Source organism: Pseudophryne corroboree, chromosome 6 (genome assembly GCF_028390025.1).
Source record: "Pseudophryne corroboree isolate aPseCor3 chromosome 6, aPseCor3.hap2, whole genome shotgun sequence".
NCBI classification, from domain to species: Eukaryota; Metazoa; Chordata; class Amphibia; order Anura; family Myobatrachidae; genus Pseudophryne; species Pseudophryne corroboree.
Genome location: NC_086449.1, coordinates 783,454,952 through 783,482,223, shown reverse-complemented (window position 1 = coordinate 783,482,223; position 27,272 = coordinate 783,454,952). Strand labels below are relative to the sequence as shown.

Sequence of the window (27,272 nt, the reverse complement as noted above, 5' to 3'; positions counted from 1 at the left end):
AGGCTGTGTGTATAAGGTGTATATGTAACATTAATGTATTCTGTGCTTAGACTTAGGTCCCATCACCATGATATCTCATTATGGTATGCAATTATTCCAAAATACGGAAAAATCCCATATCCAAAATACCTCTGGTCCCAAGCATTTTGGATAAGGGATACTCAACCTGTATATTGGAATATTATCAAAGTATAATGTTCTTATATTACATAATAAGAAAATTAATTTTTTATGATAAAAAAATAATGTATACTGTATGTTTTAATGCACAGTAAAATAAAACTAGTATTTTGGACCTGCCGTACACTAGATATTGTGCATTGCAGGATTTTTCTCCCTCTTCCTACCCCTATCTTCTCATCTCTCTTCAATCTTACCCTCTTCCACCCTTCCTCCATTCTTTACCTGTTTTTCGTCAATATTTCCCTGTCCCCCTTCTCCTCCTATCTCTATCGCTTGGCCTCTGCATATCATTTGTATCTCTTTCTACCTCTTCCTCCCATCTATCCATCCTACTCCAATCTATTTCTCTCTCTTTGCGGTATATTCAATTGAAGTCGAGAGTTGCCATCTGTCGAAAAGACACAGTTTTTGGCTTTTTTAGGTTGGAAGGGGTTCCGACCTATTCAATCTAACCCCAAATTATTCGACAAGTCGAGGAATTCAACTTGTCGAAAAGCTCGCGGATCGGCGGAGTAGCTGCCGATCCGTGTGCTTGTGTCGAAAAGGGGTTTTGGCCCCCTTTCCCACCATCTCAATTAAACTGTAAAAAAAGTCGAAGTGAGATGCGGGAGCAGAGACAGGGAGAACCGCGGGCAGACGGGGAGAGCAGCGCCGGAGGATGTGTCACAACCACCGCTCGCAGAAGCGTCCACCCGGTTCCAGCAAGCGAGACCTCGCTTGTTGGAGCCGGGTGGACGCTGCCGTGAGCGGCGGCTGTGATGCGGGGATGGGGAGAGGCAGAGACGGGGTGGGGGAGATTGGGGAGAGCTGTGGGCAGACGGGGGAGAGCAGCGCTACAGCAGTGGCTATATAGCCACTGCTGTATCGCTGCTCTCCCCCGTCTACCCGCGGCTCTCCCCCGTCTAAGCTCCCGCATCTCAATTCGACTTTTTTTAAAGTCGAATTGAGAATGCATTGAATAGCCCAGGTCGGATCCATTCCGAAAAATGAATGTCGGAATATATCCGACTTCAATTGAATATACCCCTCTGTCTCTCTCTCTCTCTCTCTCTCTCTCTCTCTCTCTCTCTTTCTCTCTCGCTATCCCATCTCTCTCACTTTCCATCACTCCCTTCTTCTTTCTGCTTTTACTTCAGAGTCAGCCTCTATAGCCTCTCACATGCTATAATATAAAGTTCATTTAAATGTTATACCAGCTTACAACTTATTTTACACTGTAGAGGTTTCCTGAATCTACACTGTTATTCAATTTGGTCATTTCCCCTGTGAGTGCTTACCAGGATCCCCTTGATCACAGCGAAGTTATCGATCACCTCTGGAGCCTGCTGTCTGTTATCTCTGTATTACATAAAAAAGTGTGAACACTGTTGTTCTGTACAGTACATCCATAAAGTGTTGGGGGGAGGGGGGGGGGGGGAAGGATAGCATGTGTCCAGATGCAGGCATCCACTGAGAGCTGGGAGGGTGGAGGGAGTGGCTTTTCTCCAGCTCTTACTTCACTTGTGCTAGATGGACACAGATTACATAATGTTTATCCACCCAGAAATTAGTATTGAAAAAGTATTTATATTAGGGAAAATATGTAAATTTACTAAACATATTCAATTACATTGGTGAACTAGTTTTATTTTGTTAATGATATCTACAAATGATCATACATAATTACAAATAGGAAAAGCCTTTGTAATAAAATTGACAAGGCAAGGATGCAGAAAATATAGTAAAAAAAATATGAATATCTATTTTCAGATAAAGTTGAAGCAATGTAACAAAATAACTCCAATCTAAAATTCTCGACTGGTTGCCTTTAAGAAGACTGAACAGTTTTTCACAAAAACGTCATTTAATATTTTCTGTAATTTTTCTGTAGGCTTACAATAGATGCTGAGTGTCAACTGCAGTTGCATAACTTTCCAATGGATGAACATTCGTGTCCTCTTGAGTTTTCAAGCTGTAAGTATTGTATTCATATTGATTTTGTTTTTCTTATTATAACAGAGGAGATGTTGATGCTTTCACAAAGCAGTAACTTGGGAATTTATCCACCTTCAGTACATGCTGCAGATGTGTCAGTGTTTTTATAATATTTTTAAAGGGTTGCTTGACCTAAAATCAGGGGCATAACTCATACTTGCCTACTCTCCCGGAATGGCCGGGAGGCTCCTGAAAATCGGGTGACTCTCCTGGCCCCCCTTAAGACTGGGCAAGTCTCCCGGCTGAGCGCCAGCCACCCACTACCCCCCGCATCCCTTAGCAACCCCCCACGCCTCTGTCCAAAGTGGGCAGCCCAGGGCCACGATGACGCGATTGTGTAGCCTTGCCCTTAATCCCAACTCCTATATTTCATCCGCCATAATCACCATGTCCCCGCTACTGCACCACGCCCCTCCCCCCCGCTACTCCAAACTGGCTCCCCCTCCCGGAGTGGGCAGCCAGATTGTCGGTAAGTATGGCATAACTCCCATTGCTGGAGGGGGTGCAGCTGTTGTGGGGTCCACAGCTGAGGGGGGATCGGTATTACTTCTGTTGTATTAATGGTTGGAGATAACTCTGGTGCTAGTGAATGTCAATTTGGTCAATTTAATGGCTATAATTCAAAGGAGACCCACCTGCTCACCCGCCGCATCTACCGCTTCTTAGGGATGAAGGGAGCTGCCGGGGCTTTGCACTTGGAGCAGATGGCAGGCTGCAAGTGCCTGGAGGGATCCTCTGACTGCATTGGGAGCAAGCAGACACCAGGATGTCATGGTGGCTGCCATACTTCCAGTGTCGGAGTGGGGCATGTAGGGCCCACCGGGGGAATGCAGTGATAGGGGCCTATGTTAGGGGTGTGTCCAGTCTGCAGAGGGGGTTTGGCCTGCCACCTCATTGGTTTGACTAACCATTAGAGAGTGCAATGTCTGGGCCCCTTCATAAATATACACAGTAAATTCGCTGCTGCATGCATGATAATGTACCAGATTAATAACAGCAATGCACTGTAGAAAATACACCATAGTCCAGTATAAGGTAACATATGTATGATGTATAATTCAAGTGCACAATCTGGAACCTGATCCTTAGAGCAGGAGGTGGGCCTCCAGGCAGTAGGGCCCACCGGTGGTTTCCCCTGTACCCCTGTGGGCCAGTCCAAGCCTGCATGCTTCCATATTGCATGATGACGGAGAGACGGCTGCCCTGGGGGGAGAGGTTGCAGCATGGGCACTCTGTGGCATCCCAGAATGCAGCATGAGGCCATTGCTGGGCAACTGTGGGATGCCATACCCCTTCCTCAATGCTAGGAAATACTCTCCCTTTATGCAGTGATCAATTATTCACTGGGTGCCACTTCCACATATAAATAGAAGAGGTGCCACGATGGTATAGTATGTAATAAAAAGCACAAATTTATTCAATATTAAAAATAAACCTCCAAATAAGTATAACATGATATAGGCATTAAATCGCATCAGCTGGTAAAGTATGGAGTAAAAGCATATCCGGGTCACAGGGTCAGCAATGTTGTGTCACATACATCCTATATATAAGACTATTTACGGCATAAACATAAATAAGGAAATGATTATTAAATGAAATCCAGCATATACATATTAAAATGTGACATAAAACACAGTTTATAAAAACTGGAAGTTTCTTTTCTGTCACATGTTTCTACTGTATGTGAGGTTTTTTTTATCATTGTGTGGTACATGGGGACCTTATATACAGTATGTTGCTGTGGGGCCCACACATGACTAGTTACGCCACTGCCTACATTTTGTTACCATTTATCCTACGTATATTTCTAGATTTCACTTTCTCTTATTGGAAAATAACTTTACCTGACAACTGTTATCAAATAATGGTGGTCATTCTGAGTTGATCGCAGCCAGCAACTTTTAGCTGCTGATGCGATCAATAGTCCACGCCTATGGGGGAGTGTATTTTAGCTTAGCAGGGCTGCAATCGCTTGTGCAGCCCTGCTAAGTTAAAAAAAAATCAAGCAGAAGTAGACTAGGGCTGGACATACTTACCCTGTGTGATGGATCCATCGATGATGGGCCCGGCTTTGACGTCACACCTCCGCCCTCCGTTGTCCTGGACATGCCTGCGTTTTACTCACCACTCCCCAAAAACGGACTCCAATGGTCCGGATCTGCCCATCCACGCCTCCTTCCTTTCAATCTTCTTAGTGGTCGCCGCTGCGACCGCTTCCGTCGGTAGCCACTACGTAACCCGGCGACCCCTATCGCCGGGCAACGTCGCGCATGCGCACAGCGGCCACCCCGCATGCACATTCCGCACCCGTTCGCACCTCAGGGAAAAAAACACTGCGTGCAAACGGGTCGGAATGACCCCCAATACCCCATCATTAAATTTTTTAAGTTTTGGGTGTTATGGCAGAATATCTACAAAGCAGAAATCATAACTATGGATTTTTGAGTACTATGAGGATAATGGGTTAATCTTTAACTCCTTTGGCTTACATGGAGTTAACCATATGTACAGTATGAGCTTGACACAGCCAGTACTTCAGTGGGTATGGAAAACACCTACAGTCCTGTAGGCAAGTAACTGGTTTCAGTGAACATACTTTACTGCATAATAACATTCTCTAGAAATGACAGCATGTTTCACAGATAAGTACCAGAGGGTTCATGCCAGAATCCTTCTGCTTCCCAGAATGTAGGGCTGTCACCCAAGAAAGGAAATTAGACTACAAAGATTCCAGAGTTTGATCTGCTTAGTAGAGGGACTGTCATCAGTTTCCTATTGTGTCTCATGTGGTTAGCAGGACTCCTGCAGTGCATGGCCCCAGGAGTCTTCTGCTCACTGATGTCAGAGAATCCGTTCTTACTTGGGTATGGTATGTGAGCATCTGAAGACACTATGGTTTAAACGACTCGTCTTTCGGGGTGAAATTATGCTCTCAGCTGTCCAGCATGGCTTGTGAAATATGATGCTAATGTGATGATGATGATGGCCTGGGGGGATCGGTATGGGATCCTGGCAGTCAGTATCCTGGTAGTCAGGAGACCGACGCCGGGAACCCGACATCCAGAATCCCGCAAGGGAGCACAGCGTGGGCTCGCCACGCTTCAGGTCCGGTGGAGACCTTTGGTTGCCACACAGTTATATTCCCCCTTGCGTGGTGGCGTGGACCACCACTCGATTGAGAATACCAGGCTTGGGTCAGGATTCTGACCGCCGGCATTTCCCTGGTTGTCAGGTTTCCGGCGTTGGTACCCTGACCGTCGGGATCCGATAGCCGGTAATTTCACTGCATGCCAGCCTGGGTGCCCTAGTGTTCCCAAGTTAGAATAGCTCTTTGGTGGCATAGTACACATTACAGCAGCGTCTATGGAATCCCCCTGGTAAAATGTAAGAACAGATGCAAAAATATAACTGCAATGCATCCTTATTACACTAAACTTGTCATTTACAAATTTATACCGGCGATGTTAGCCTGGCATCCGTCTCTTACCACCAGAACTAACACAGTAATGTGCAGCTCTTTTTGTCATGTTAGCTATAGTAATGAGGGTAGGGAGATTTCCACACTGCAAATAAGCCTGTCAGAATGCAGAAGAGACTAATACCATTTTCAGTTGGCTTTTAGAGAAGGACATGGGCATGTACTAACACCGAGCATCCACTAAAGGCAGGCTTGATTTGCCTCATCAATATCATTGCAGAATAGGTTACCTATAGATGTTCACCTACAAACTTCAATTGCTTTGCTCTCAAGCCCAGGGCAAGATTAACAATGGGGCGGATGGTGCTACAGCTCCAGGTTCTACATACAAATAGGTCCATCATGGTAGAATGATGATAACCAGCTGCCTAACGGGCCACACAGTCAGCAATATACTGTATCATTAAAATAGTATTTCTGGTTTTCTCAGAAAACAGATGTAATTCCTATATTTTATATATTCAAGGAGACAATGAGACCGATAATGTTGGAGGTATAAAGACAAACATAGCACTGGTCAAAGTCACACATTAAAGGTCACACCTTCTTCTCTTCTTAGTGTAAACCCTTGAATATTTTCAGCCCCTGTCCATGTGGTCATTAATTCTGCACGCATCTACAGGCAAGGCAGAGTTGCACTCATCTCAACATATAGGCGTTTTCTATCATGGGTGTAATGTGTTCAGTGCACATGGGCCCCTGGGTCACACGCAGCCGCTGCGTCCATCACAACGACGTGTAACTCCCTGCCAGCACGCAGGAGCTGCGCTGGCCGGGAGTTACTCTTCAAGTACAAAAGCATCGCCGCTGTGCGATGCTTTTGTACTTGTGCGGTGGGACCGGACCTGACATGGGATCCAGTCTGAAGATCGACAGTGTCTAGGTCGACAATGTTTAGGTCGACCACTATAGGTCGACAGTCACTAGGTCGACATGGATGGAAGGGCGACAGGGTTTCTAGGTCGACAGGTCTAAAGGTTGACATGAGTTTTTCACATTTTTTTATTTTTTTATTTTTTCATACTTAACGATCCACGTGGACTACGATTGGAACGGTAAAGTGTGCCGAGCAAAGCGGTAGCTGAGCGAAGGCACCATGCCCGAAGCATGGCGAGCGAAGCGAGCCATGCGAGGGGACGCGGTGCACTAATTTGGGATCCCGGTCACTCTACGAAGAAAACGACACCAAAAAAAAAAAATTCCTCATGTCGACCTTTAGACCTGTCGACCTAGCACATGTCGACCTAGAAACCCTGTCGACCTTCCATCCATGTCGACCTAGTGACTGTCGACCTATAGTGGTCGACCTAAACATTGTCGACCTAGATACTGTCGATAAAACGAACCACACCCACCTGACATGTGGGGCTAGCCCTGTGCTGGCCGTCCCCTTGCATGTCAGTGTGGATGATCGTAGCTGTGCTAAATTTAGCACAGCTACGATCAGGTCTGAATCACCCCCATGGTTTTGCCCAACTGCTAACAAATTTGCTGTTGCGATCAAATCTGAATTCGGCCCTTGATCAAAGGTTGTAAGAACAAATTCTTATAGCCAGGACTCATGACAGTGTGTAGCCTGAAGCTGTAGCCTGGACTTTGCACTGTGGTTTTATATATACTGTATGGACATTTTCTTATTACATTTAAATACTCTGGAAAGTCGGATAGGATATATTTTATAAAATTTTAGCTATCACTTTTAAATTGTGTTTTAAATTAAATACAGTGTACATTACTGAAATTGTTTCTATAGAACAATTGCATACTCGTGATATTTTTTGTGGACAGGAGCAACAGCAAAACCAGCAGACTATAAAAGACAAGTTATCCAGAAAATCACCCAAGAGAATAAAATAATGTACTTTTTGTTGAAGTAATATGCAGAAAAATATAAAAATTGATAGGACATTTTTAAAGGAAAAAAATATTATGCTGCAAACGGAGCGCAGCATGTTTCACAGAGGGACATTTGTCCTGCTCAGCAGTACTGCAAAAGAGGGCAATGGGGCAGATGTATGAAATCTGGAGAAGGGATAAAGAAGTGATAAAGCAGTGATAAGTGCAAGGTGATAACTAGAGATGAGCGGGTTCGGTTTCTTTGAATCCGAACCCGCACGAACTTCACTTTTTTTTCCACGGGTCCGAGCGACTCGGATCTTCCCGCCTTGCTCGGTTAACCCGAGCGCGCCCGAACGTCATCATGACGCTGTCGGATTCTCGCGAGACTCGGATTCTATATAAGGAGCCGCGCGTCGCCGCCATTTTCACTCGTGCATTGAGATTGATAGGGAGAGGACGTGTCTGGCGTCCTCTCCATTAGAATAGAGATAGATAGATTAGATAGAGAGAGATTGTGCAGAGTCGCAGACAGAGTTAGTTTACCACAGTCAGTGACCAGTGCAGTTGCTAGTTAACTTTTATTTAATATAATATATCCGTTCACTTCTCTCTGCTATATCCGTTCTCTGCCTGAAAAAAAAAACGATACACAGCACAGTCAGTCACACAGTGTGACTCAGTCTGTGTGCACTCAGCTCAGCCCAGTGTGCTGCACAGTCATCAATGTATAAATTAAAAGCTTATAATTAATTGTGGGGGAGACTGGGGAGCACTGCAGGTTGTTAGCAGGAGCCAGGAGTACAATTATATTAATTAACAGTGCACACTTTTGCTGCAGGAGTGGTGACCAGTGCCTGACCACCAGTATAGTATTGTTGTATACTACTAATATCTCTTTAAATATCAACCAGTCTATATTAGCAGCAGACACAGTACAGTGCGGTAGTTCACGGCTGTGGCTACCTCTGTGTCGGCACACGGCAGGCAGTCCGTCCGACCAGAATTGTATTATTTATTATTATATACCTACCACCTAACCGTGGTTTTTTTTTCATTCTTTATACCGTCATAGTGTCATCCTAATTGTTACGAGTATACTACTATCTCTTTATCAACCAGTGTACAGTGCGGTAGTTCACGGCTGTGGCTACCTCTGTGTCGGCACACGGCAGGCAGTCCGTCCGACCAGAATTGTATTATTTATTATTATATACCTACCACCTAACCGTGGTTTTTTTTTCATTCTTTATACCGTCATAGTGTCATCCTAATTGTTACGAGTATACTACTATCTCTTTATCAACCAGTGTACAGTGCGGTAGTTCACGGCTGTGGCTACCTCTGTGTCGGCACACGGCAGGCAGTCCGTCCGACCAGAATTGTATTATTTATTATTATATACCTACCACCTAACCGTGGTTTTTTTTTCATTCTTTATACCGTCATAGTGTCATCCTAATTGTTACGAGTATACTACTATCTCTTTATCAACCAGTGTACAGTGCGGTAGTTCACGGCTGTGGCTACCTCTGTGTCGGCACACGGCAGGCAGTCCGTCCGACCAGAATTGTATTATTTATTATTATATACCTACCACCTAACCGTGGTTTTTTTTTCATTCTTTATACCGTCATAGTGTCATCCTAATTGTTACGAGTATACTACTATCTCTTTATCAACCAGTGTACAGTGCGGTAGTTCACGGCTGTGGCTACCTCTGTGTCGGCACACGGCAGGCAGTCCGTCCGACCAGAATTGTATTATTTATTATTATATACCTACCACCTAACCGTGGTTTTTTTTTTCATTCTTTATACCGTCATAGTGTCATCCTAATTGTTACGAGTATACTACTATCTCTTTATCAACCAGTGTACAGTGCGGTAGTTCACGGCTGTGGCTACCTCTGTGTCGGCACACGGCAGGCAGTCCGTCCGACCAGAATTGTATTATTTATTATTATATACCTACCACCTAACCGTGGTTTTTTTTTCATTCTTTATACCGTCATAGTGTCATCCTAATTGTTACGAGTATACTACTATCTCTTTATCAACCAGTGTACAGTGCGGTAGTTCACGGCTGTGGCTACCTCTGTGTCGGCACACGGCAGGCAGTCCGTCCGACCAGAATTGTATTATTTATTATTATATACCTACCACCTAACCGTGGTTTTTTTTTCATTCTTTATACCGTCATAGTGTCATCCTAATTGTTACGAGTATACTACTATCTCTTTATCAACCAGTGTACAGTGCGGTAGTTCACGGCTGTGGCTACCTCTGTGTCGGCAGTCGGCAGGCAGTCCGTCCATCCATAATTGTATTATTATTATAATATATACCACCTAACCGTGGTTTTTTTTTCATTCTTTATACCGTCATAGTGTCATACTAGTTGTTACGAGTATACTACTATCTCTTTATCAACCAGTGTACAGTGCGGTAGTTCACGGCTGTGGCTACCTCTGTGTCGGCAGTCGGCAGGCAGTCCGTCCATCCATAATTGTATTATTATTATAATATATACCACCTAACCGTGGTTTTTTTTGCATTCTTTATACCGTCGTCATAGTGTCATACTAGTTGTTACGAGTATACTACTATCTCTTTATCAACCAGTGTACAGTGCGGTAGTTCACGGCTGTGGCTACCTCTGTGTCGGCAGTCGGCAGGCAGTCCGTCCATCCATAATTGTATTATTATTATAATATATACCACCTAACCGTGGTTTTTTTTTCATTCTTTATACCGTCGTCATAGTGTCATACTAGTTGTTACGAGTATACTACTATCTCTTTATCAACCAGTGTACAGTGCGGTAGTTCACGGCTGTGGCTACCTCTGTGTCGGCAGTCGGCAGGCAGTCCGTCCATCCATAATTGTATTATTATTATAATATATACCACCTAACCGTGGTTTTTTTATACCACCTAACCGTGGCAGTCCGTCCATAATTGTATACTAGTATCCAATCCATCCATCTCCATTGTTTACCTGAGGTGCCTTTTAGTTCTGCCTATAAAATATGGAGAACAAAAAAGTTGAGGTTCCAAAATTAGGGAAAGATCAAGATCCACTTCCACCTCGTGCTGAAGCTGCTGCCACTAGTCATGGCCGAGACGATGAAATGCCAGCAACGTCGTCTGCCAAGGCCGATGCCCAATGTCATAGTACAGAGCATGTCAAATCCAAAACACCAAATATCAGAAAAAAAAGGACTCCAAAACCTAAAATAAAATTGTCGGAGGAGAAGCGTAAACTTGCCAATATGCCATTTACCACACGGAGTGGCAAGGAACGGCTGAGGCCCTGGCCTATGTTCATGGCTAGTGGTTCAGCTTCACATGAGGATGGAAGCACTCAGCCTCTCGCTAGAAAACTGAAAAGACTCAAGCTGGCAAAAGCACCGCAAAGAACTGTGCGTTCCTTGAAATCCCAAATCCACAAGGAGAGTCCAATTGTGTCGTTTGCGATGCCTGACCTTCCCAACACTGGACGTGAAGAGCATGCGCCTTCCACTATTTGCATGCCCCCTGCAAGTGCTGGAAGGAGCACCCGCAGTCCAGTTCCTGATAGTCAGATTGAAGATGTCAGTGTTGAAGTACACCAGGATGAGGAGGATATGGGTGTTGCTGGCGCTGGGGAGGAAATTGACCAGGAGGATTCTGATGGTGAGGTGGTTTGTTTAAGTCAGGCACCCGGGGAGACACCTGTTGTCCGTGGGAGGAATATGGCCGTTGACATGCCAGGTGAAAATACCAAAAAAATCAGCTCTTCGGTGTGGAGGTATTTCACCAGAAATGCGGACAACAGGTGTCAAGCCGTGTGTTCCCTTTGTCAAGCTGTAATAAGTAGGGGTAAGGACGTTAACCACCTCGGAACATCCTCCCTTATACGTCACCTGCAGCGCATTCATAATAAGTCAGTGACAAGTTCAAAAACTTTGGGTGACAGCGGAAGCAGTCCACTGACCAGTAAATCCCTTCCTCTTGTAACCAAGCTCACGCAAACCACCCCACCAACTCCCTCAGTGTCAATTTCCTCCTTCCCCAGGAATGCCAATAGTCCTGCAGGCCATGTCACTGGCAAGTCTGACGAGTCCTCTCCTGCCTGGGATTCCTCCGATGCATCCTTGCGTGTAACGCCTACTGCTGCTGGCGCTGCTGTTGTTGCCGCTGGGAGTCGATGGTCATCCCAGAGGGGAAGTCGTAAGCCCACTTGTACTACTTCCAGTAAGCAATTGACTGTTCAACAGTCCTTTGCGAGGAAGATGAAATATCACAGCAGTCATCCTACTGCAAAGCGGATAACTGAGTCCTTGACAACTATGTTGGTGTTAGACGTGCGTCCGGTATCCGCCGTTAGTTCACAGGGAACTAGACAATTTATTGAGGCAGTGTGCCCCCGTTACCAAATACCATCTAGGTTCCACTTCTCTAGGCAGGCGATACCGAGAATGTACACGGACGTCAGAAAAAGACTCACCAGTGTCCTAAAAAATGCAGTTGTACCCAATGTCCACTTAACCACGGACATGTGGACAAGTGGAGCAGGGCAGGGTCAGGACTATATGACTGTGACAGCCCACTGGGTAGATGTATGGACTCCCGCCGCAAGAACAGCAGCGGCGGCACCAGTAGCAGCATCTCGCAAACGCCAACTCTTTCCTAGGCAGGCTACGCTTTGTATCACCGCTTTCCAGAATACGCACACAGCTGAAAACCTCTTACGGCAACTGAGGAAGATCATCGCGGAATGGCTTACCCCAATTGGACTCTCCTGTGGATTTGTGGCATCGGACAACGCCAGCAATATTGTGTGTGCATTAAATATGGGCAAATTCCAGCACGTCCCATGTTTTGCACATACCTTGAATTTGGTGGTGCAGAATTTTTTAAAAAACGACAGGGGCGTGCAAGAGATGCTGTCGGTGGCCAGAAAAATTGCGGGACACTTTCGGCGTACAGGCACCACGTACAGAAGACTGGAGCACCACCAAAAACTACTGAACCTGCCCTGCCATCATCTGAAGCAAGAAGTGGTAACGAGGTGGAATTCAACCCTCTATATGCTTCAGAGGTTGGAGGAGCAGCAAAAGGCCATTCAAGCCTATACAATTGAGCACGATATAGGAGATGGAATGCACCTGTCTCAAGTGCAGTGGAGAATGATTTCAACGTTGTGCAAGGTTCTGATGCCCTTTGAACTTGCCACACGTGAAGTCAGTTCAGACACTGCCAGCCTGAGTCAGGTCATTCCCCTCATCAGGCTTTTGCAGAAGAAGCTGGAGGCATTGAAGAAGGAGCTAACACGGAGCGATTCCGCTAGGCATGTGGGACTTGTGGATGCAGCCCTTAATTCGCTTAACAAGGATTCACGGGTGGTCAATCTGTTGAAATCAGAGCACTACATTTTGGCCACCGTGCTCGATCCTAGATTTAAAGCCTACCTTGGATCTCTCTTTCCGGCAGACACAGGTCTGCTGGGGTTGAAAGACCTGCTGGTGACAAAATTGTCAAGTCAAGCGGAACGCGACCTGTCAACATCTCCTCCTTCACATTCTCCCGCAACTGGGGGTGCGAGGAAAAGGCTCAGAATTCCGAGCCCACCCGCTGGCGGTGATGCAGGGCAGTCTGGAGCGACTGCTGATGCTGACATCTGGTCCGGACTGAAGGACCTGACAACGATTACGGACATGTCGTCTACTGTCACTGCATATGATTCTCTCAACATTGATAGAATGGTGGAGGATTATATGAGTGACCGCATCCAAGTAGGCACGTCACACAGTCCGTACTTATACTGGCAGGAAAAAGAGGCAATTTGGAGGCCCTTGCACAAACTGGCTTTATTCTACCTAAGTTGCCCTCCCACAAGTGTGTACTCCGAAAGAGTGTTTAGTGCCGCCGCTCACCTTGTCAGCAATCGGCGTACGAGGTTACATCCAGAAAATGTGGAGAAGATGATGTTCATTAAAATGAATTATAATCAATTCCTCCGCGGAGACATTGACCAGCAGCAATTGCCTCCACAAAGTACACAGGGAGCTGAGATGGTGGATTCCAGTGGGGACGAATTGATAATCTGTGAGGAGGGGGATGTACACGGTGATATATCGGAGGGTGAAGATGAGGTGGACATCTTGCCTCTGTAGAGCCAGTTTGTGCAAGGAGAGATTAATTGCTTCTTTTTTGGGGGGGGTCCAAACCAACCCGTCATATCAGTCACAGTCGTGTGGCAGACCCTGTCACTGAAATGATGGGTTGGTTAAAGTGTGCATGTCCTGTTTTGTTTATACAACATAAGGGTGGGTGGGAGGGCCCAAGGATAATTCCATCTTGCACCTCTTTTTTCTTTTCTTTTTCTTTGCATCATGTGCTGATTGGGGAGGGTTTTTTGGAAGGGACATCCTGCGTGACACTGCAGTGCCACTCCTAGATGGGCCCGGTGTTTGTGTCGGCCACTAGGGTCGCTAATCTTACTCACACAGCTACCTCATTGCGCCTCTTTTTTTCTTTGCGTCATGTGCTGTTTGGGGAGGGTTTTTTGGAAGGGACATCCTGCGTGACACTGCAGTGCCACTCCTAGATGTGCCCGGTGTTTGTGTCGGCCACTAGGGTCGCTAATCTTACTCACACAGTCAGCTACCTCATTGCGCCTCTTTTTTTCTTTGCGTCATGTGCTGTTTGGGGAGGGTTTTTTGGAAGGGCCATCCTGCGTGACACTGCAGTGCCACTCCTAGATGGGCCCGGTGTTTGTGTCGGCCACTAGGGTCGCTTATCTTACTCACACAGCGACCTCGGTGCAAATTTTAGGACTAAAAATAATATTGTGAGGTGTGATGTGTTCAGAATAGGCTGAAAATGAGTGTAAATTATGTTTTTTGAGGTTAATAATACTTTGGGATCAAAATTACCCCCAAATTCTATGATTTAAGCTGTTTTTTAGGGTTTTTTAAAAAAAACACCCGAATCCAAAACACACCCGAATCCGACAAAAAAAATTCGGTGAGGTTTTGCCAAAACGCGGTCGAACCCAAAACACGGCCGCGGAACCGAACCCAAAACCAAAACACAAAACCCGAAAAATTTCCGGCGCTCATCTCTAGTGATAACGCACCAGCCAATCAGCTCCTGTCATTTTTCAAATCCATAATGACTGGTTGGTGCGTTTATCACCTTGCACTTATCACTGCTCTATCATTTCTTTATCCCTTCTCCAGGTTAATACATCTGCCCCAATGAGCCTGATTCATAGGTGGTTGGAGGTACTATCTCTCACAACTCCTGCTTGCATTAGTGATCCTACGACACAGTATCAGATCATCTGCGACACCATCAGCCGCCTGCAAGACCAATGGGGTTGCACAAGCCTGCCGACGCAGGAGCTGCCAGAAGGCTAGGAAATCTCCATCCACAGATGAAGATTCTGGCATCGTCTCTCCCCTGCAATGGCAGCGACACGCCTCCATTATGACACATGGGGGCCACCCCCCCTCCTCCAAAACAGCATCAGACTATTAATCACTGACAGTCTGATGCTGGGTTGCTTGCGACATTGCAGGCAATGCACAAAGTACTGAACATCTGTACTTTGCGCGCTATCCGGACTCTAGGTCAACACTGTCTAGGTCGACACACACTAGGTCAACACCTATTGGTTGACATTGAGTACATTGACACAGGAAATAGGTCAACAAGGCCATTAGGTCGACATGGAAAAAGGCCGACATGAGTTTTTTTTTAAAAAAATTGTTTTTTTGAACCTTTTCATACTTTACGATCCACGTGGACTACAATTGGTAACGATAACTTGTGCCGAGTGCAGCGCGAGGGGATACGGTGCACTAATTGGAGTTCCCATCACTTGAAGAAAACAACACCAAAAAAACATAAAAATCTCCTTTTTCATGTTAACCTTGTTCACGTCGACCTAATGGCTGTGTCGACTTATTCCATGTGTCGACCTAGTCACTGTCAGCCAATAGGTGTCGACCTAATGTGTGTTGACCTGTACACTGTCGACCCCGAGTCCCATACCCACTTTGCGCATGGTAGCGATGTAACCACCACACCTGATTGACCCCTAATGTCCCCCTCGGCAATTGTCCTAGGCCCTCACCGGGCCCGTCCAACAAGCCTGGTTTCGGGTTAAGAGAACCCTCCCCCTTCTTGGCCCCCCTGCCAGGACTATTGTAGTTTTCCAAGTGCTGTCTGCTCCCTTCAATATGATGTTCAACAATTTCCCAATTGTATGTTTGAAATTTTTGCATTTTAAGTGCCATTTTATTGATGTAAAAACAAAAGTCAAACATTAATGGGTACCTAGATTTAATCTTATATTGATTGATGGTATATAAATGGAACATTTTCTAGCAGGCATAATAAGAAAATAAAACATCTATTATTAAATATAAATTAATATTGAATGTACAGAAAGGATATAATCTGCAATGTTCATATATTAACTCATTATTTTTCTCCTCTATAATATGCTAGTTGGTACAGGCATAGGGATATTATAAAAAAATCCCTAAAGCAACTAAAAAATAAATAAACCTAATTTTTTTTTTTTTTTAAGAATTATAAATCGCTCTTAGGTGGTCATTCCAAGTTGATCGCTAGCTGCATTTGTTCGCAGCGCAGCGATAAAGCTAAAAAATGGGAGTTCTGCGCATGCGTATGCGGCGCAATGCGCACGTGCGACGTAAGGGCACAAAGTACGATGTAGTTTTGCACAGGGTCTAGCGATGCATTTCAGTCGCACTGCTTGCCGCAGAGTGATTGACATGAAGTGGGCGTTTCTGGGTGGCAACTGACCGTTTTCAGCGAGTGTTTGGAAAAACGCAGGCGTGCCAGGGAAAGCGCAGGCGTGCCTGGGCGAATGCTGGGCGGGTGTGTGACGTCAAATCCGGAACTGAATAGTCTGAAGTGATCGCAAGCGCTGAGTAGGTTTTGAGCTACTCTGAAACTACACAAAAACATTTTTCAGGCGCTCTGCGATAAAAACGTTTGCACTTCTGCTAAGCTAAAATACACTCCCAGTGGGCGGTAACATAGTGTTTGCACGGCTGCTAAAAACTGCTAGCGAGCGATCAACTCGGAATGACCACCTTAATCTACCGCTTGCTGCCTATGACTTAAAAGAAAGGATTTCTATCTGAGAAAGTGAAGCGTATTTCAATTATCTTCAACATAATAGCTACTGTAAGACTTGAATAGACACATCTGCGAGCTGACTCAAACCAACTCAGAAGAACTACCATAGATAGCACTGTAAACAGTATATATTCATTCTGGATAGGCTGACATGCAGAAGCAGCAGGAGAATAAGACCATATAACTGTCAGGGGTTGTAATCTAGAAAACAGGAAAAATAAAGAACACCAACCTGCCTGTTAAATTCAATTTATAAAGTAGTTCAGTTAGTTATGCTAGATTGAATGCAGTAGTTCTAGTGTATCTGATGGGTTCATATTGGGCTCCAATATTTCTGTATTTCATAGCTGCTTACCTTCTATGTTTTTGCTTTTTCTTCTATTCATGCAGTGGAAAATTTCAAACAAGCACACCTTAGTTGAAAAGAAAATAGCAGTTCTGCCCTGTTGTAGCCATTGGGGAGTGGAGTAAAAGAGTGTGCGGACGCTTGTGTTTTCTTTTTCTTACTGCCAAAGCTACCGTCAGTGTTTTGGTTTTGGTTTTCGGTCTACCCTTATGTGTTTTGAATCGGATTTGGATTTGGTTTTTGGATTTTTTTAGAATTGATAAAAACAGCTAAATAATGAAATTTGGACCTACAGTATGTTTGTTCCTACAGTATTATAAACATCAATAATGTTAATTTCCAGTCAATGTTGACCACCTCATCATACATTCTCCTTTGTGCAATGGCACCTGAAATTTAATCAAAAACACAAGATCCGGTTTTAAGATAATATCTGATATGTAATCTTTGCTGTCACTCAATAAAATTGATTAAAACAAAAACAAAACAAAAAAAAGTTTGACACAAACATGCAGTGTGTTTGATGTTTGTGTTACTGTATGTTGATGTCAAATGTGGAAATAATTTCCACCTGTAAAGTTGTGTTGGTCAGTATTGAAATGTGTGCCTGCATTTCATCAGTATGTGGACCTTTTTGAAAAAAATATATATACTTTTGTATTGGAGATATAGCAGACTGATGAGGGTTGAATGGTGGACCCCAAGTAAGCAGAACCATATTTTAGCATAAGTTTTTGAACAATGTCCAAATGACATTTTAGTGTACAGTATAGGTTAATTTATCCTTAGCTACAGCTTTTGAATACTACTGAGGAAGCATAATCAGATACAATTTAAAATATAATAGGCCCCTTGAAGTTTAACCATTATTATGTCAAGCTGTGATATGCTATAAACAATATTATTGCATATTCTTCTTTCTCTTTTTATTATAATAATAATAATTGTTATTATTATTATTATTATTATTATTAGTAGTAGTAGTAGTAGTAGTAGTAGTATTTATTACTGTTACTTAAACTTGTATTTTAAGATAGCTTTTATTACTGTATGTTGTGAATATGTTTGGATACTAACAAACTACCTGCAGGTAAGTAGTCTTTTGTCACTTTTTTTCTCACTTTGAATGCATATTCAAGAAGTTTTCTTTTTGTTAAAGACATTTCTCAACTTAAAAAGTCAAAACTAAAAATATATGACATTGTTTTATAAGACTGATATAAAGTACACTTATTTTATTGTAAAATACAACTAAGAGCACAACAAAATATTTTCTAACTTATATTAAATAATGTGTCCTTAAGAAATAAATAGATAGATAGATAGATAGATAGATAGATAGATAGATAGATATTAGAAGATAGATAGATAATTAGAGTAGATTATAGATATATTATAGACATATATATAATTAAGCCATTGCTTACGTATATTAAAGGAATCAATAGAAGAAAAATCTATTAAGTATGCAGTTCTTTGAAATTTTATGGAAATAAAAGTGCAGAAAGCCAATATGGGAAAACACTATTTGCTAATTATATTCCAATGTAAAGATCAAAAGAGTCAAAATTAGTTAAAACAAAAGATGGTTCCAGAAAAACACTTTTTTTCTACTATATATAGAAAGCCATCCAGTGATTCTGATGCATTCTTTTAATTGCATTGAAGATGGCTACCCAAAGGAAGAAATCATCTACCAGTGGAAGCGTAGCTCGGTGGAAGTGGGAGACGTGCGCTCATGGAGATTGTATCAGTTCTCATTTGTTGGACTACGAAACACAACAGAAGAAGTAAAGACAACCTCAGGTAGGTAAACAACATGTGAGATGGAATATATATATATATATATATATATATATATAATTATTTGTTTTTTGTTTTTGCATGTTACATATTAAAAGATAAAAAGTAGGAAAAGACACATGCCCTTGTATATACTACCCCAAAAGGGAAAGCAGCAGAGAAACAGGTTTATTTCACTGGTACCTACAGTATTTTAATCCCTTATTTTTTGTGATGTTGAATCTGATTTATCCACTTACATTATATCTATGTAAGTGATGGAGAGTTGTATATGCATATAAGGGATTTAATCAATATATTGGTATTTTAGCATCCACAGTGGATAAAGACCCTAAAGTAAGCCAGGAGCACAAATATTAGTTATCATTGCCAAATGGTAATCAACCTTCCAAAAATACAGTTGTAAACTGAAAAAAATAAAACTGTTTTAAAATAGAATTTTATTGACAAATATCATAGTGAAGATGCAACAGCCGGTTTCAGTTAAAGGGAGAGATGAACTAAATAGTGATAAAAGTGGAGAAGTGAGCCAGTGGAGAAGTTGGCCATGACAACCAATCAGCTGCTCCGTATACTTTTATAGTATGCAAATAATAAATGTTACTTCAATGCTGATTGGATGCCATGGGCAACTTCTTCACTGGCTCACTTCTCCACTTTTCTCACTGCTTAGTACATCTCACCCTCAGTCTCCTAAATTTGGATTTTCCAGGGACACTTAAGCTAAAGAGTGAAAAAAAATGTTTAGACAGGGCAAAAATATAATTCACCAAGGTTCTACAGTATGATCAGCATCTTTCACTCTTGGGAAAATCTGAAAGATTTAAAAAAAAAAAAACAACAACTAAATAAATAGACTTATGTAAGTAATGATGGTGAGGGATAGCCTATTTAGATCCACATTTAAGGGACAATTCAGTGTTGTTATTTATAATTAGAATTGTTTTTTATCTGAGTAAGTACTGTATATGCCAGCTGTACTAAGCAAACGGCAAGAATCACTGTGGAAGTATCTCATGTAGTCTGGAGTATATACTGTAGAGGTTATGGCCCTGATTCTGATAAAGGCTCAGCCTGCTTGATACTGTACTTTATGCTAATGCAAGTATATGCTCCTCTATGCTGAATATTTGACTTTGGGCCTGATTCAGAGATGACACTATTTGCATCACGATTAGGGAGGCCAATCCCGGGATCGGGATCGGCGGGATCCCGGGATTTAGGCCCAAAAACGGCCGGATTCAATCCCGGGATTGGGAGCTCCAATCCCGGGGATTGAGGGATCAGCGTTAGGGAGGCCAATCCCGGGATCGGGATCGTCGGGATCCTGGGATTTAGGCCCAAAAACGGCCGGGATTTAATCCCGGGATTGGAAGCTCCAATCCCGGGGATTGAGGGATCAGCGTTGAGCGTCCTCAGGATGCTCAAACGCTGCCCGGCTCCCTCCTCTCGGCTCCCCCTGCGCAGCGTGACCTGTACCTGTGAGGTCACACTACGCTGTCAGCAGCCGCAGAGCAGGAAGGTACGGCGGAATTCACCCACCACCTCCTCCCGGCTCCCCCTACACTTACCCGCCGGCTCCTCCTGCACTTACCCGCCGCATCCTCCCGGCTTCCATACACTCAACCTCCGACTCCCCTGCACTCCGCCGCCGCCTCCTCCTCACCAGCTACCCGGCTGTGCAGGTTTGTACTTTTTTTAATGTCTGCGGGGCAGGTGGGGAGGGGCGTTGAGGGGCGTGGGGGATTGGCGGACACAGTTGAAAGCCAATCCCGGGTATCCCGGGAATCCCGGGATTGACCATTTTTCAATCCCGATACCCGGGATTGAAAAAATGGCCCGGGATTGGCCTCCCTAATCACGATGCAAAAATATGCTAATGCTGCAAGAGACATCTGAGGACAAAAGACACCTACTTCCCACATTGCAGATTCAAGTGCTGCATCGGATCAGCATTGGATCACTTTACGACCACCTGTCATGGCATCGGACATCTGAGTGAGCCTCATGGTACTTAGTATGGCTTTCTCAGCTCTGTAGCCTAGGCCAGTAAATCTGCATTGTACTATGCAGATACTGGCCTTCTAGGTGTCACCACTCTTTCCCCGTCACAAGCAGTTGCAGTACGTCAATCAGGCGGCGGCTTAGGAGGCACTGCATATGGTGACGCAGGACATGATCTGCACATGAGCAGTTTGATAAACATCAAACATGTACGTAAGCCAGCCATTTGCTTTCATCTCTGAATCAGGCCCTTTGTGTGAATGGCCAGCCCACTGTTTTTCCATGCACCGCTTCAGCCATTATCATTAGTATTGGGACTTGCTGTACACCCAGTGATGTAATGCACATGTCCGGCCATCACAGGCTTTCTCATGCACTCGTGGCTCCTATTGGAGAAGGATCCTTTGGAGCAATCTCCAGGCCAGTATTGTAGTCCAAAGATGTCATTAACTGTTCAGATCAAATTCTGGAAGGCTACTCTTTCTGGATCTTGAAGCAGTTGACCAGATCACAGCTGCATAAAAATCTATGGGGACTGCTGTGCCAAGGGACCTCAACAGATGCCTCTAATCTGTTGTGAACCCTAAAAATATTTATACTGCAGGTGATTCCAAATGGCAGTTTTCTGTGAATTTATAGCAAATAGCTTTGATACATCTTGCCATTAGTCACAGATTAGTCATAGACATCGCCAACACAGTAGACACTGTGAAATAAAATAGACATTTCTACTATTTGTTAATATATTGGAACACTTACACATCCCACCAGTTATCACATGCATAGCAGCACTTATTAACACCATATGAATGAATAATTGTGATTATTTATGCAGAGAACAGGGCTTCTGAAATGAACTTCTGGGACAAAGAAGGATCTTTCTGATCCCTCTGTATGGAAAGGATCCCAAAGGCTTATATAGGCAACAGCACTATCAATAGATGGAGATGCCTATTGGGTACAAGCTCTGTAAAGTTTTGTTTTCCAGAGCTTGATACATATGGTGGTTTCAACAAACCTCTGAAAATTTTATTTTTTGGTGATTTGATGGCAATTTACTGTTATTACATCCCACCCACAATGATTTTACCCAATTTTGCTGTAAATTGCCTCAAGGATTCTGTTATCATCAGATCCATAACTAGACATTTTGTTGCCCTGGGCCAGAAAAAGCACTGTAAATTTTCAACAAGGACATAAGGAGAGTCCTGACACCCAGAAAAAGCACTTTGATGCCCCTTCCCACATTATATATATATATATATATATATATATATATATATATTCAGTCATATCCTCCTTTATTTAAAGAACACGTTTCAAAATAATGTCATACCCAGGATTCAAACCCATGACCTTCCATATTGCAGTCAGATGAGAGCTGTTTGCTCCTCTATTGGAAGTTTGAGAGTGCTTTTAAATGTGTGCCTTAAATAAAGGAGTCTGTGACTAAAGGTACCTAGGGACATGAGGGGAAGGGGGGGGGGGGGATTGGGGTGGCCAGGTGATGCCAGCGCTTAAATAGGAGGAAGTTGCAAGTGAGATTGATTAAAACAGAAAATTGACAGGTGCTGCAGAACATCACCCCCCCTGCCTTGTTGTGCCTCTTTATCGGATGCTAATAACTGCCGATAGTATATGTACTATTTATGTCTGTCTATAGCAGCGGTGGCCAACCTGTGGCTCTTGAGCCGCATGTGGCTCTTTCTTTATTCAAATGTGGCTCCCAACACTCTAAATCATGTGACCACAACAGATACAGAAACCGCTGCACTCCAGCCAGACACGCAGCAGCGCTACAGGGACTGAAAACTGAAGGAGCCAGATACTAGAGGTGAGACACCTACAAGCAAACAGAGGACACATTAGGGACTGCTGCAATGGAATGAGTTGATGGGGGGGCTGTAGTGATACATGAGGGTGGGCTAGAGTTACACATGGCAGAGCTGGCTGGAGAGACACAGGAGGGTCCTGGCAGGAGTGACGCGGGAGGGTGCTGGAAGTAGTGGCACATGGGAGAGCTGGCTGGAGTGACATAGGAGGTTGGTAGCAGGAGTGACACATGGAAGAGCTGGCTGGAGTGACAGGAGGGTGTTGGCAGGAGTGACACGTGGGAGAGCTGGCTGGAGTGACATAGGAGGGTGGTAGCAGGAGTGACACATGGGAGAGCTGGCTGGAGTGACATAGGAGGGTGGTAGCAGGAGTGACACATGGGAGAGCTGGCTGGAGTGACATAGGAGGGTGGTAGCAGGAGTGACACATGGGAAAGCTGGCTGGAGTGACACGGGGGAGCTGGCTGGAGTGACATAGGAGGGTGCTAGCAGGAGTGACACATGGAAGAGCTGGCTGGAGTGACAGGAGGGTGTTGGCAGGAGTGACACATATGAGAGCTGGCTGGAGTGACACAGCAGGGTCTTGGCAGTAGTGACACATGGGAGACCTGGCTGGAGTGACACAGCAGGGTCTTGGCAGTAGTGACACATGGGAGAGCTGGTTGGAGTGACACAGCAGGGTGCTAGCAGGAGTGACACATGGAAGAGCTGGCTGGAGTGACCGGAGGGTGTTGGCTGGAGTGACACATGGGAGAGCTGGCTGGAGTGACAAGAGGGTGTTGGCTGGACTGACACATGGCAGACCTGGCTGGAGTGACACAGCAGGGTCTTGGCAGTAGTGACACATGGGAAAGCTGACTGGAGTGACACAGGGAGCTGGCTGGAGTGACATAGGGTGCTAGCAGGCGTGACACATGGAAGAGCTGGCTGGAGTGACAGGGGGGTGTTGGCTGGAGTGACACATGGGGGAGCTGGCTGGAATGACACAGCAGGGTCTTGGCAATAGTGACACATGGGAGAGCTGGCTGGAGTGACACGGGGGCACTGGCTGGAGTGACATAGGAGGGTGCTAGCAGGAGAAACACATGGAAGAGTTGGCTGGAGTGACAGGAAGATGTTGGCTGGAGTGACAGATGGGGGAGCTGGCTGGAGTGAAGCATCAGGGTCTTGGCAGTAGTGACACATGGGAAACCTGGCTGGAATGACACAGCAGGGTCTTGGCAGTAGTGACACATGGGATAGCTGGCTGGAGTGACACGGGGGAGCTGGCTGGAGTGACAGGAAGGTGTTAGCTGGAGTGACAAATGGGGGAGCTGGCTGGAGTGACACAGCAGGGTATTGGTAGTAGTGACACATGGGAGACCTGGCTGGAGTGACACGGGGAAGCTGGCTGGAGTGACATAGGAGGGTGCTAGCAGGAGTGACACATGGCAGAGCTGGCTGGAGAGACACAGGAGAGGGTCCTGTTAGGAGTGACGCAGGAGGGTGCTAGCAGGAGTGACACATGGGGGAGCTGGCTGGAGAGACACAGGAGAGGGTCCTGGCAGGAGTGACGTGGGAGGGTGCTGGAAGTAGTGACACATGGGAGAGCTGGCTAGAGTGACATAGGAGGGTGCTAGCAGGAGTGACACATGGGGGAGCTGGCTGAAGTGACACATGGGGGAGCTGAAGTTAATTATGTGAAAGTGTCTTTTTCAATGGATTTGGCTTTAAAAATGTATTTTATGTCGTTCTGGCTTTTTCATTGTATTTTATACCATGGGTGTGGGTCTAGCAGGCACAAGGCCACATTCCATTTTTGCATCAGCTTGATGTCGGCTCTTTAACGTACCTAACAAGGTTTTTTGGCTCTTTGTCACTGACTGGTTGGCCACCCCTGGTCTATAGTATGATATGTCATTGCGCATAATTGTAAATGTGCAAATTTGGGACATTAACTGCAATTTCAGGAAACAAAACTACAAACACTGTACAGCATTGCTCTTAAAAACACCCTCGTGTCTTCCCCTTCATTAAACCATTTCATGTATACAGTGTTAAATGTACTTTTCAGATACATTAATAATTCTGCAGGACATTTCTTTATTTCCATAACAAATGTGAGTAAATACAGAATAATGTAACAATACTGTAAGTCATTAACTATGATGCATACAGTATTTGCAAACTCATCTATGTGGACTGAGCACCGTTTTAGAGCTTTACCCAATTAGTATGATGATGTTGGTTCATTTTGCTTTTATTTGAATAGCACAAGTGATCCAATGTATGGCTGTACAACATAGCTGTGGAACATTCAGATAACACTGACATTTAACATTGGGGCAGATGTATTAACCTGGAGACGGCATAAGGAAGTGATAAAGCAGTGATAAATGCAAGGTGATAAACGCACCAGCCAATCAACTCCTAACTGTTAATTTACATATTGGAGCTGACTGGCTGGTGCATTTATCACCTTGCATTTATCACTGGTTTATCACTTCCTTATGCCTTCTCCAGGTTCAAACATCTGCCCCTCTGTTCTTTATAGACATGACAAGGCTGGGGCAATTCTACTTTAAAATTTAATGAACAAAATACAGCATTTCTTTATAAGAAAAAAATAGGTTATTGCTCCTCATTTGGAAATTCATTCAGCAATGTCTTTGATATTCACCATGCCTCTGAAGTATAAATCTGAATATAAATTACATTGTTCTGTGCATTGGTGTATAAAATCTTCCTTGCAGCAGGTGCACAGAAAAGATCACATTCTAAATTCTACTAATCCTAAATTGATGCACGTACAGCAAGTCTCTTTGTGTTATGTTTCAAAATACATTGATTATTAATGTTCAGGCAGAAGGGGCGGCCAGGGTCACCAAGGAAGGGGGTAGTTACTGATTACCCAGGTGCAGGCCTGTTGGGGGGGCCCAGCAGGGACTGGGGCCAGCTGCCGATGGGGACAAATATCCTGCTTTGCAGCGTGCAGCTCACGCTTCCCCATGTCGTGTATAGTATTTTCCTTTTCTTTTTTTTTTTAGGGGGTTTGGCCATACCTCTCATATTCGGTCACGCCATTTCCGGATCCTGGGCCTTGTGGCTGTCTCAATGATGCTGGACATGGCATCAATTCTAAGGGGTATATTCAATTAGGGTCAAAAGCTGCCATCTGTCGAAAAGACGTCAGTTTTCGACTTTTTAAGGTCGAATCGTGATTCGACCTATTCAATCCCAGCTATTTTTATTCGACAAGTCGGGGAATTCGACTTGTTGAATAGTATAGCTGCCGATTCACGTACTTTTGAGGGAAACGGGGCCAAATTTGACAGGATTTGGCCCCGTTTCCGACCCTCTCAGTCCGACATAAAAAAATGTCGGACTGAGATGAGGGACCTTAGAGGAGGAGAGGGGGGAGAGCCGCGGGGAGACGGGGGAGAGCCGCGGGCATACAGGGGAGAGCAGCGCTACAGCACAGCGCTGCAGGAGGATGTCTCACAGCCGCACCGCTCACGGCAGCGTCCACCTGGCTCCAGCAAGTGAGGTCACGCTTGCTGGAGCCGGGTGGACACTGCAGTGAGGTCTGCCGGCTCTGAGACATCCTTCTGCAGCGCTGCTGTAGCGCAGCTCTCCTCCGTCTGCCCACGGCTGTCCCCGCTGATCTCCCCCCTCTCCTCCGCTCACATGTCTCATCTCAATTCGACTTTTTTAAAAGTCAAATTGAGATGGGATTGAATAGGGGTTGGCGGATCCATTCCGACAAATGCATGTTGGAATGGATCCGACCTTAATTGAATATACCCCTAAATGTCCACCATCGTCCTAGTTTTTTTTCTTAAAGATACATTTGTTGTGAATAATCTCGGTACGCTCCATAGTATAGGATAATGAGATAATCTATACATTGATTAATTTAGTGACTCTTACATTTTCCGGCATATATCTATACAGCCCTCACATTGCTTTGCCTTGTAAATGTTTTCCCCTTTAAAAAAACATCCAAGATCATCCGGCATCCCGCACCTCCTGTGATCTTAGACTCCATCACATACCACCACTTATGGTCATATTTGTAAGTACGGATGGTGTAATGGTTAGCATTACTGCCTCACAGCACTGAGGTCATGGGTTCGAATCCCACCATGGCCCTAACTGTGTGGAGTTTGTATATTCTCCCCGTACTTGCGTGGGTTTCCTCCGGGTACTCCGGTTTCCTCCCACAATCCAAAAATATACTGGTAGGTTAATTTGAGTGTACATGTGGTAGGGAATATAGATTGTAAGCTCCACTGGGGCAGGGACTGATGTGAATGGGCAAATATCCTCTGTAAAGCGCTGCGGAATATGAAACTGTTGTTAATGTTACAGCACATAGGGCCTAATTCAGACTGGATCGCTGCAGCGGTCACAGTCTGTAGCCCTTTGGGGAGTGTGCACCCCGGGAGGCCCAGTGAGATGCTAAAAGCATCTCAGGGCTGAGATCGCCTCTGACTGATTGACAGGCAGAGGCGGTCGCGGGGCAGGAGGGGGCGTGCCAACAGTGTTAGTACACCGTTGGTGGGGAGTGGTCTGGACAACGCAGGCGTGTCCGAACCGTTGCGGGGGTTGGCTGCGGTGGCTGCGTGATGTCACACTCAGCCGCTGCGACCCGGGATGCTGCGGGTAGCC

The 27,272-nt window shown here is 44.8% G+C and overlaps 1 protein-coding gene across 2 annotated transcripts in view; it reads left to right on the top strand.

The window, feature by feature from the left end:
• GABRG2 (gamma-aminobutyric acid type A receptor subunit gamma2) overlaps positions 1-27,272 on the top strand; it is a 234,322-nt gene that overhangs the window by 166,110 nt on the left and 40,940 nt on the right. For both annotated transcript variants that reach the window (XM_063928752.1, XM_063928753.1), the window contains exons 5-6: positions 2,054-2,136; positions 18,652-18,789. In XM_063928752.1, the coding sequence (XP_063784822.1) occupies positions 2,054-2,136; positions 18,652-18,789 (221 nt within the window). The remainder of the gene's footprint in view (positions 1-2,053; positions 2,137-18,651; positions 18,790-27,272) is intronic.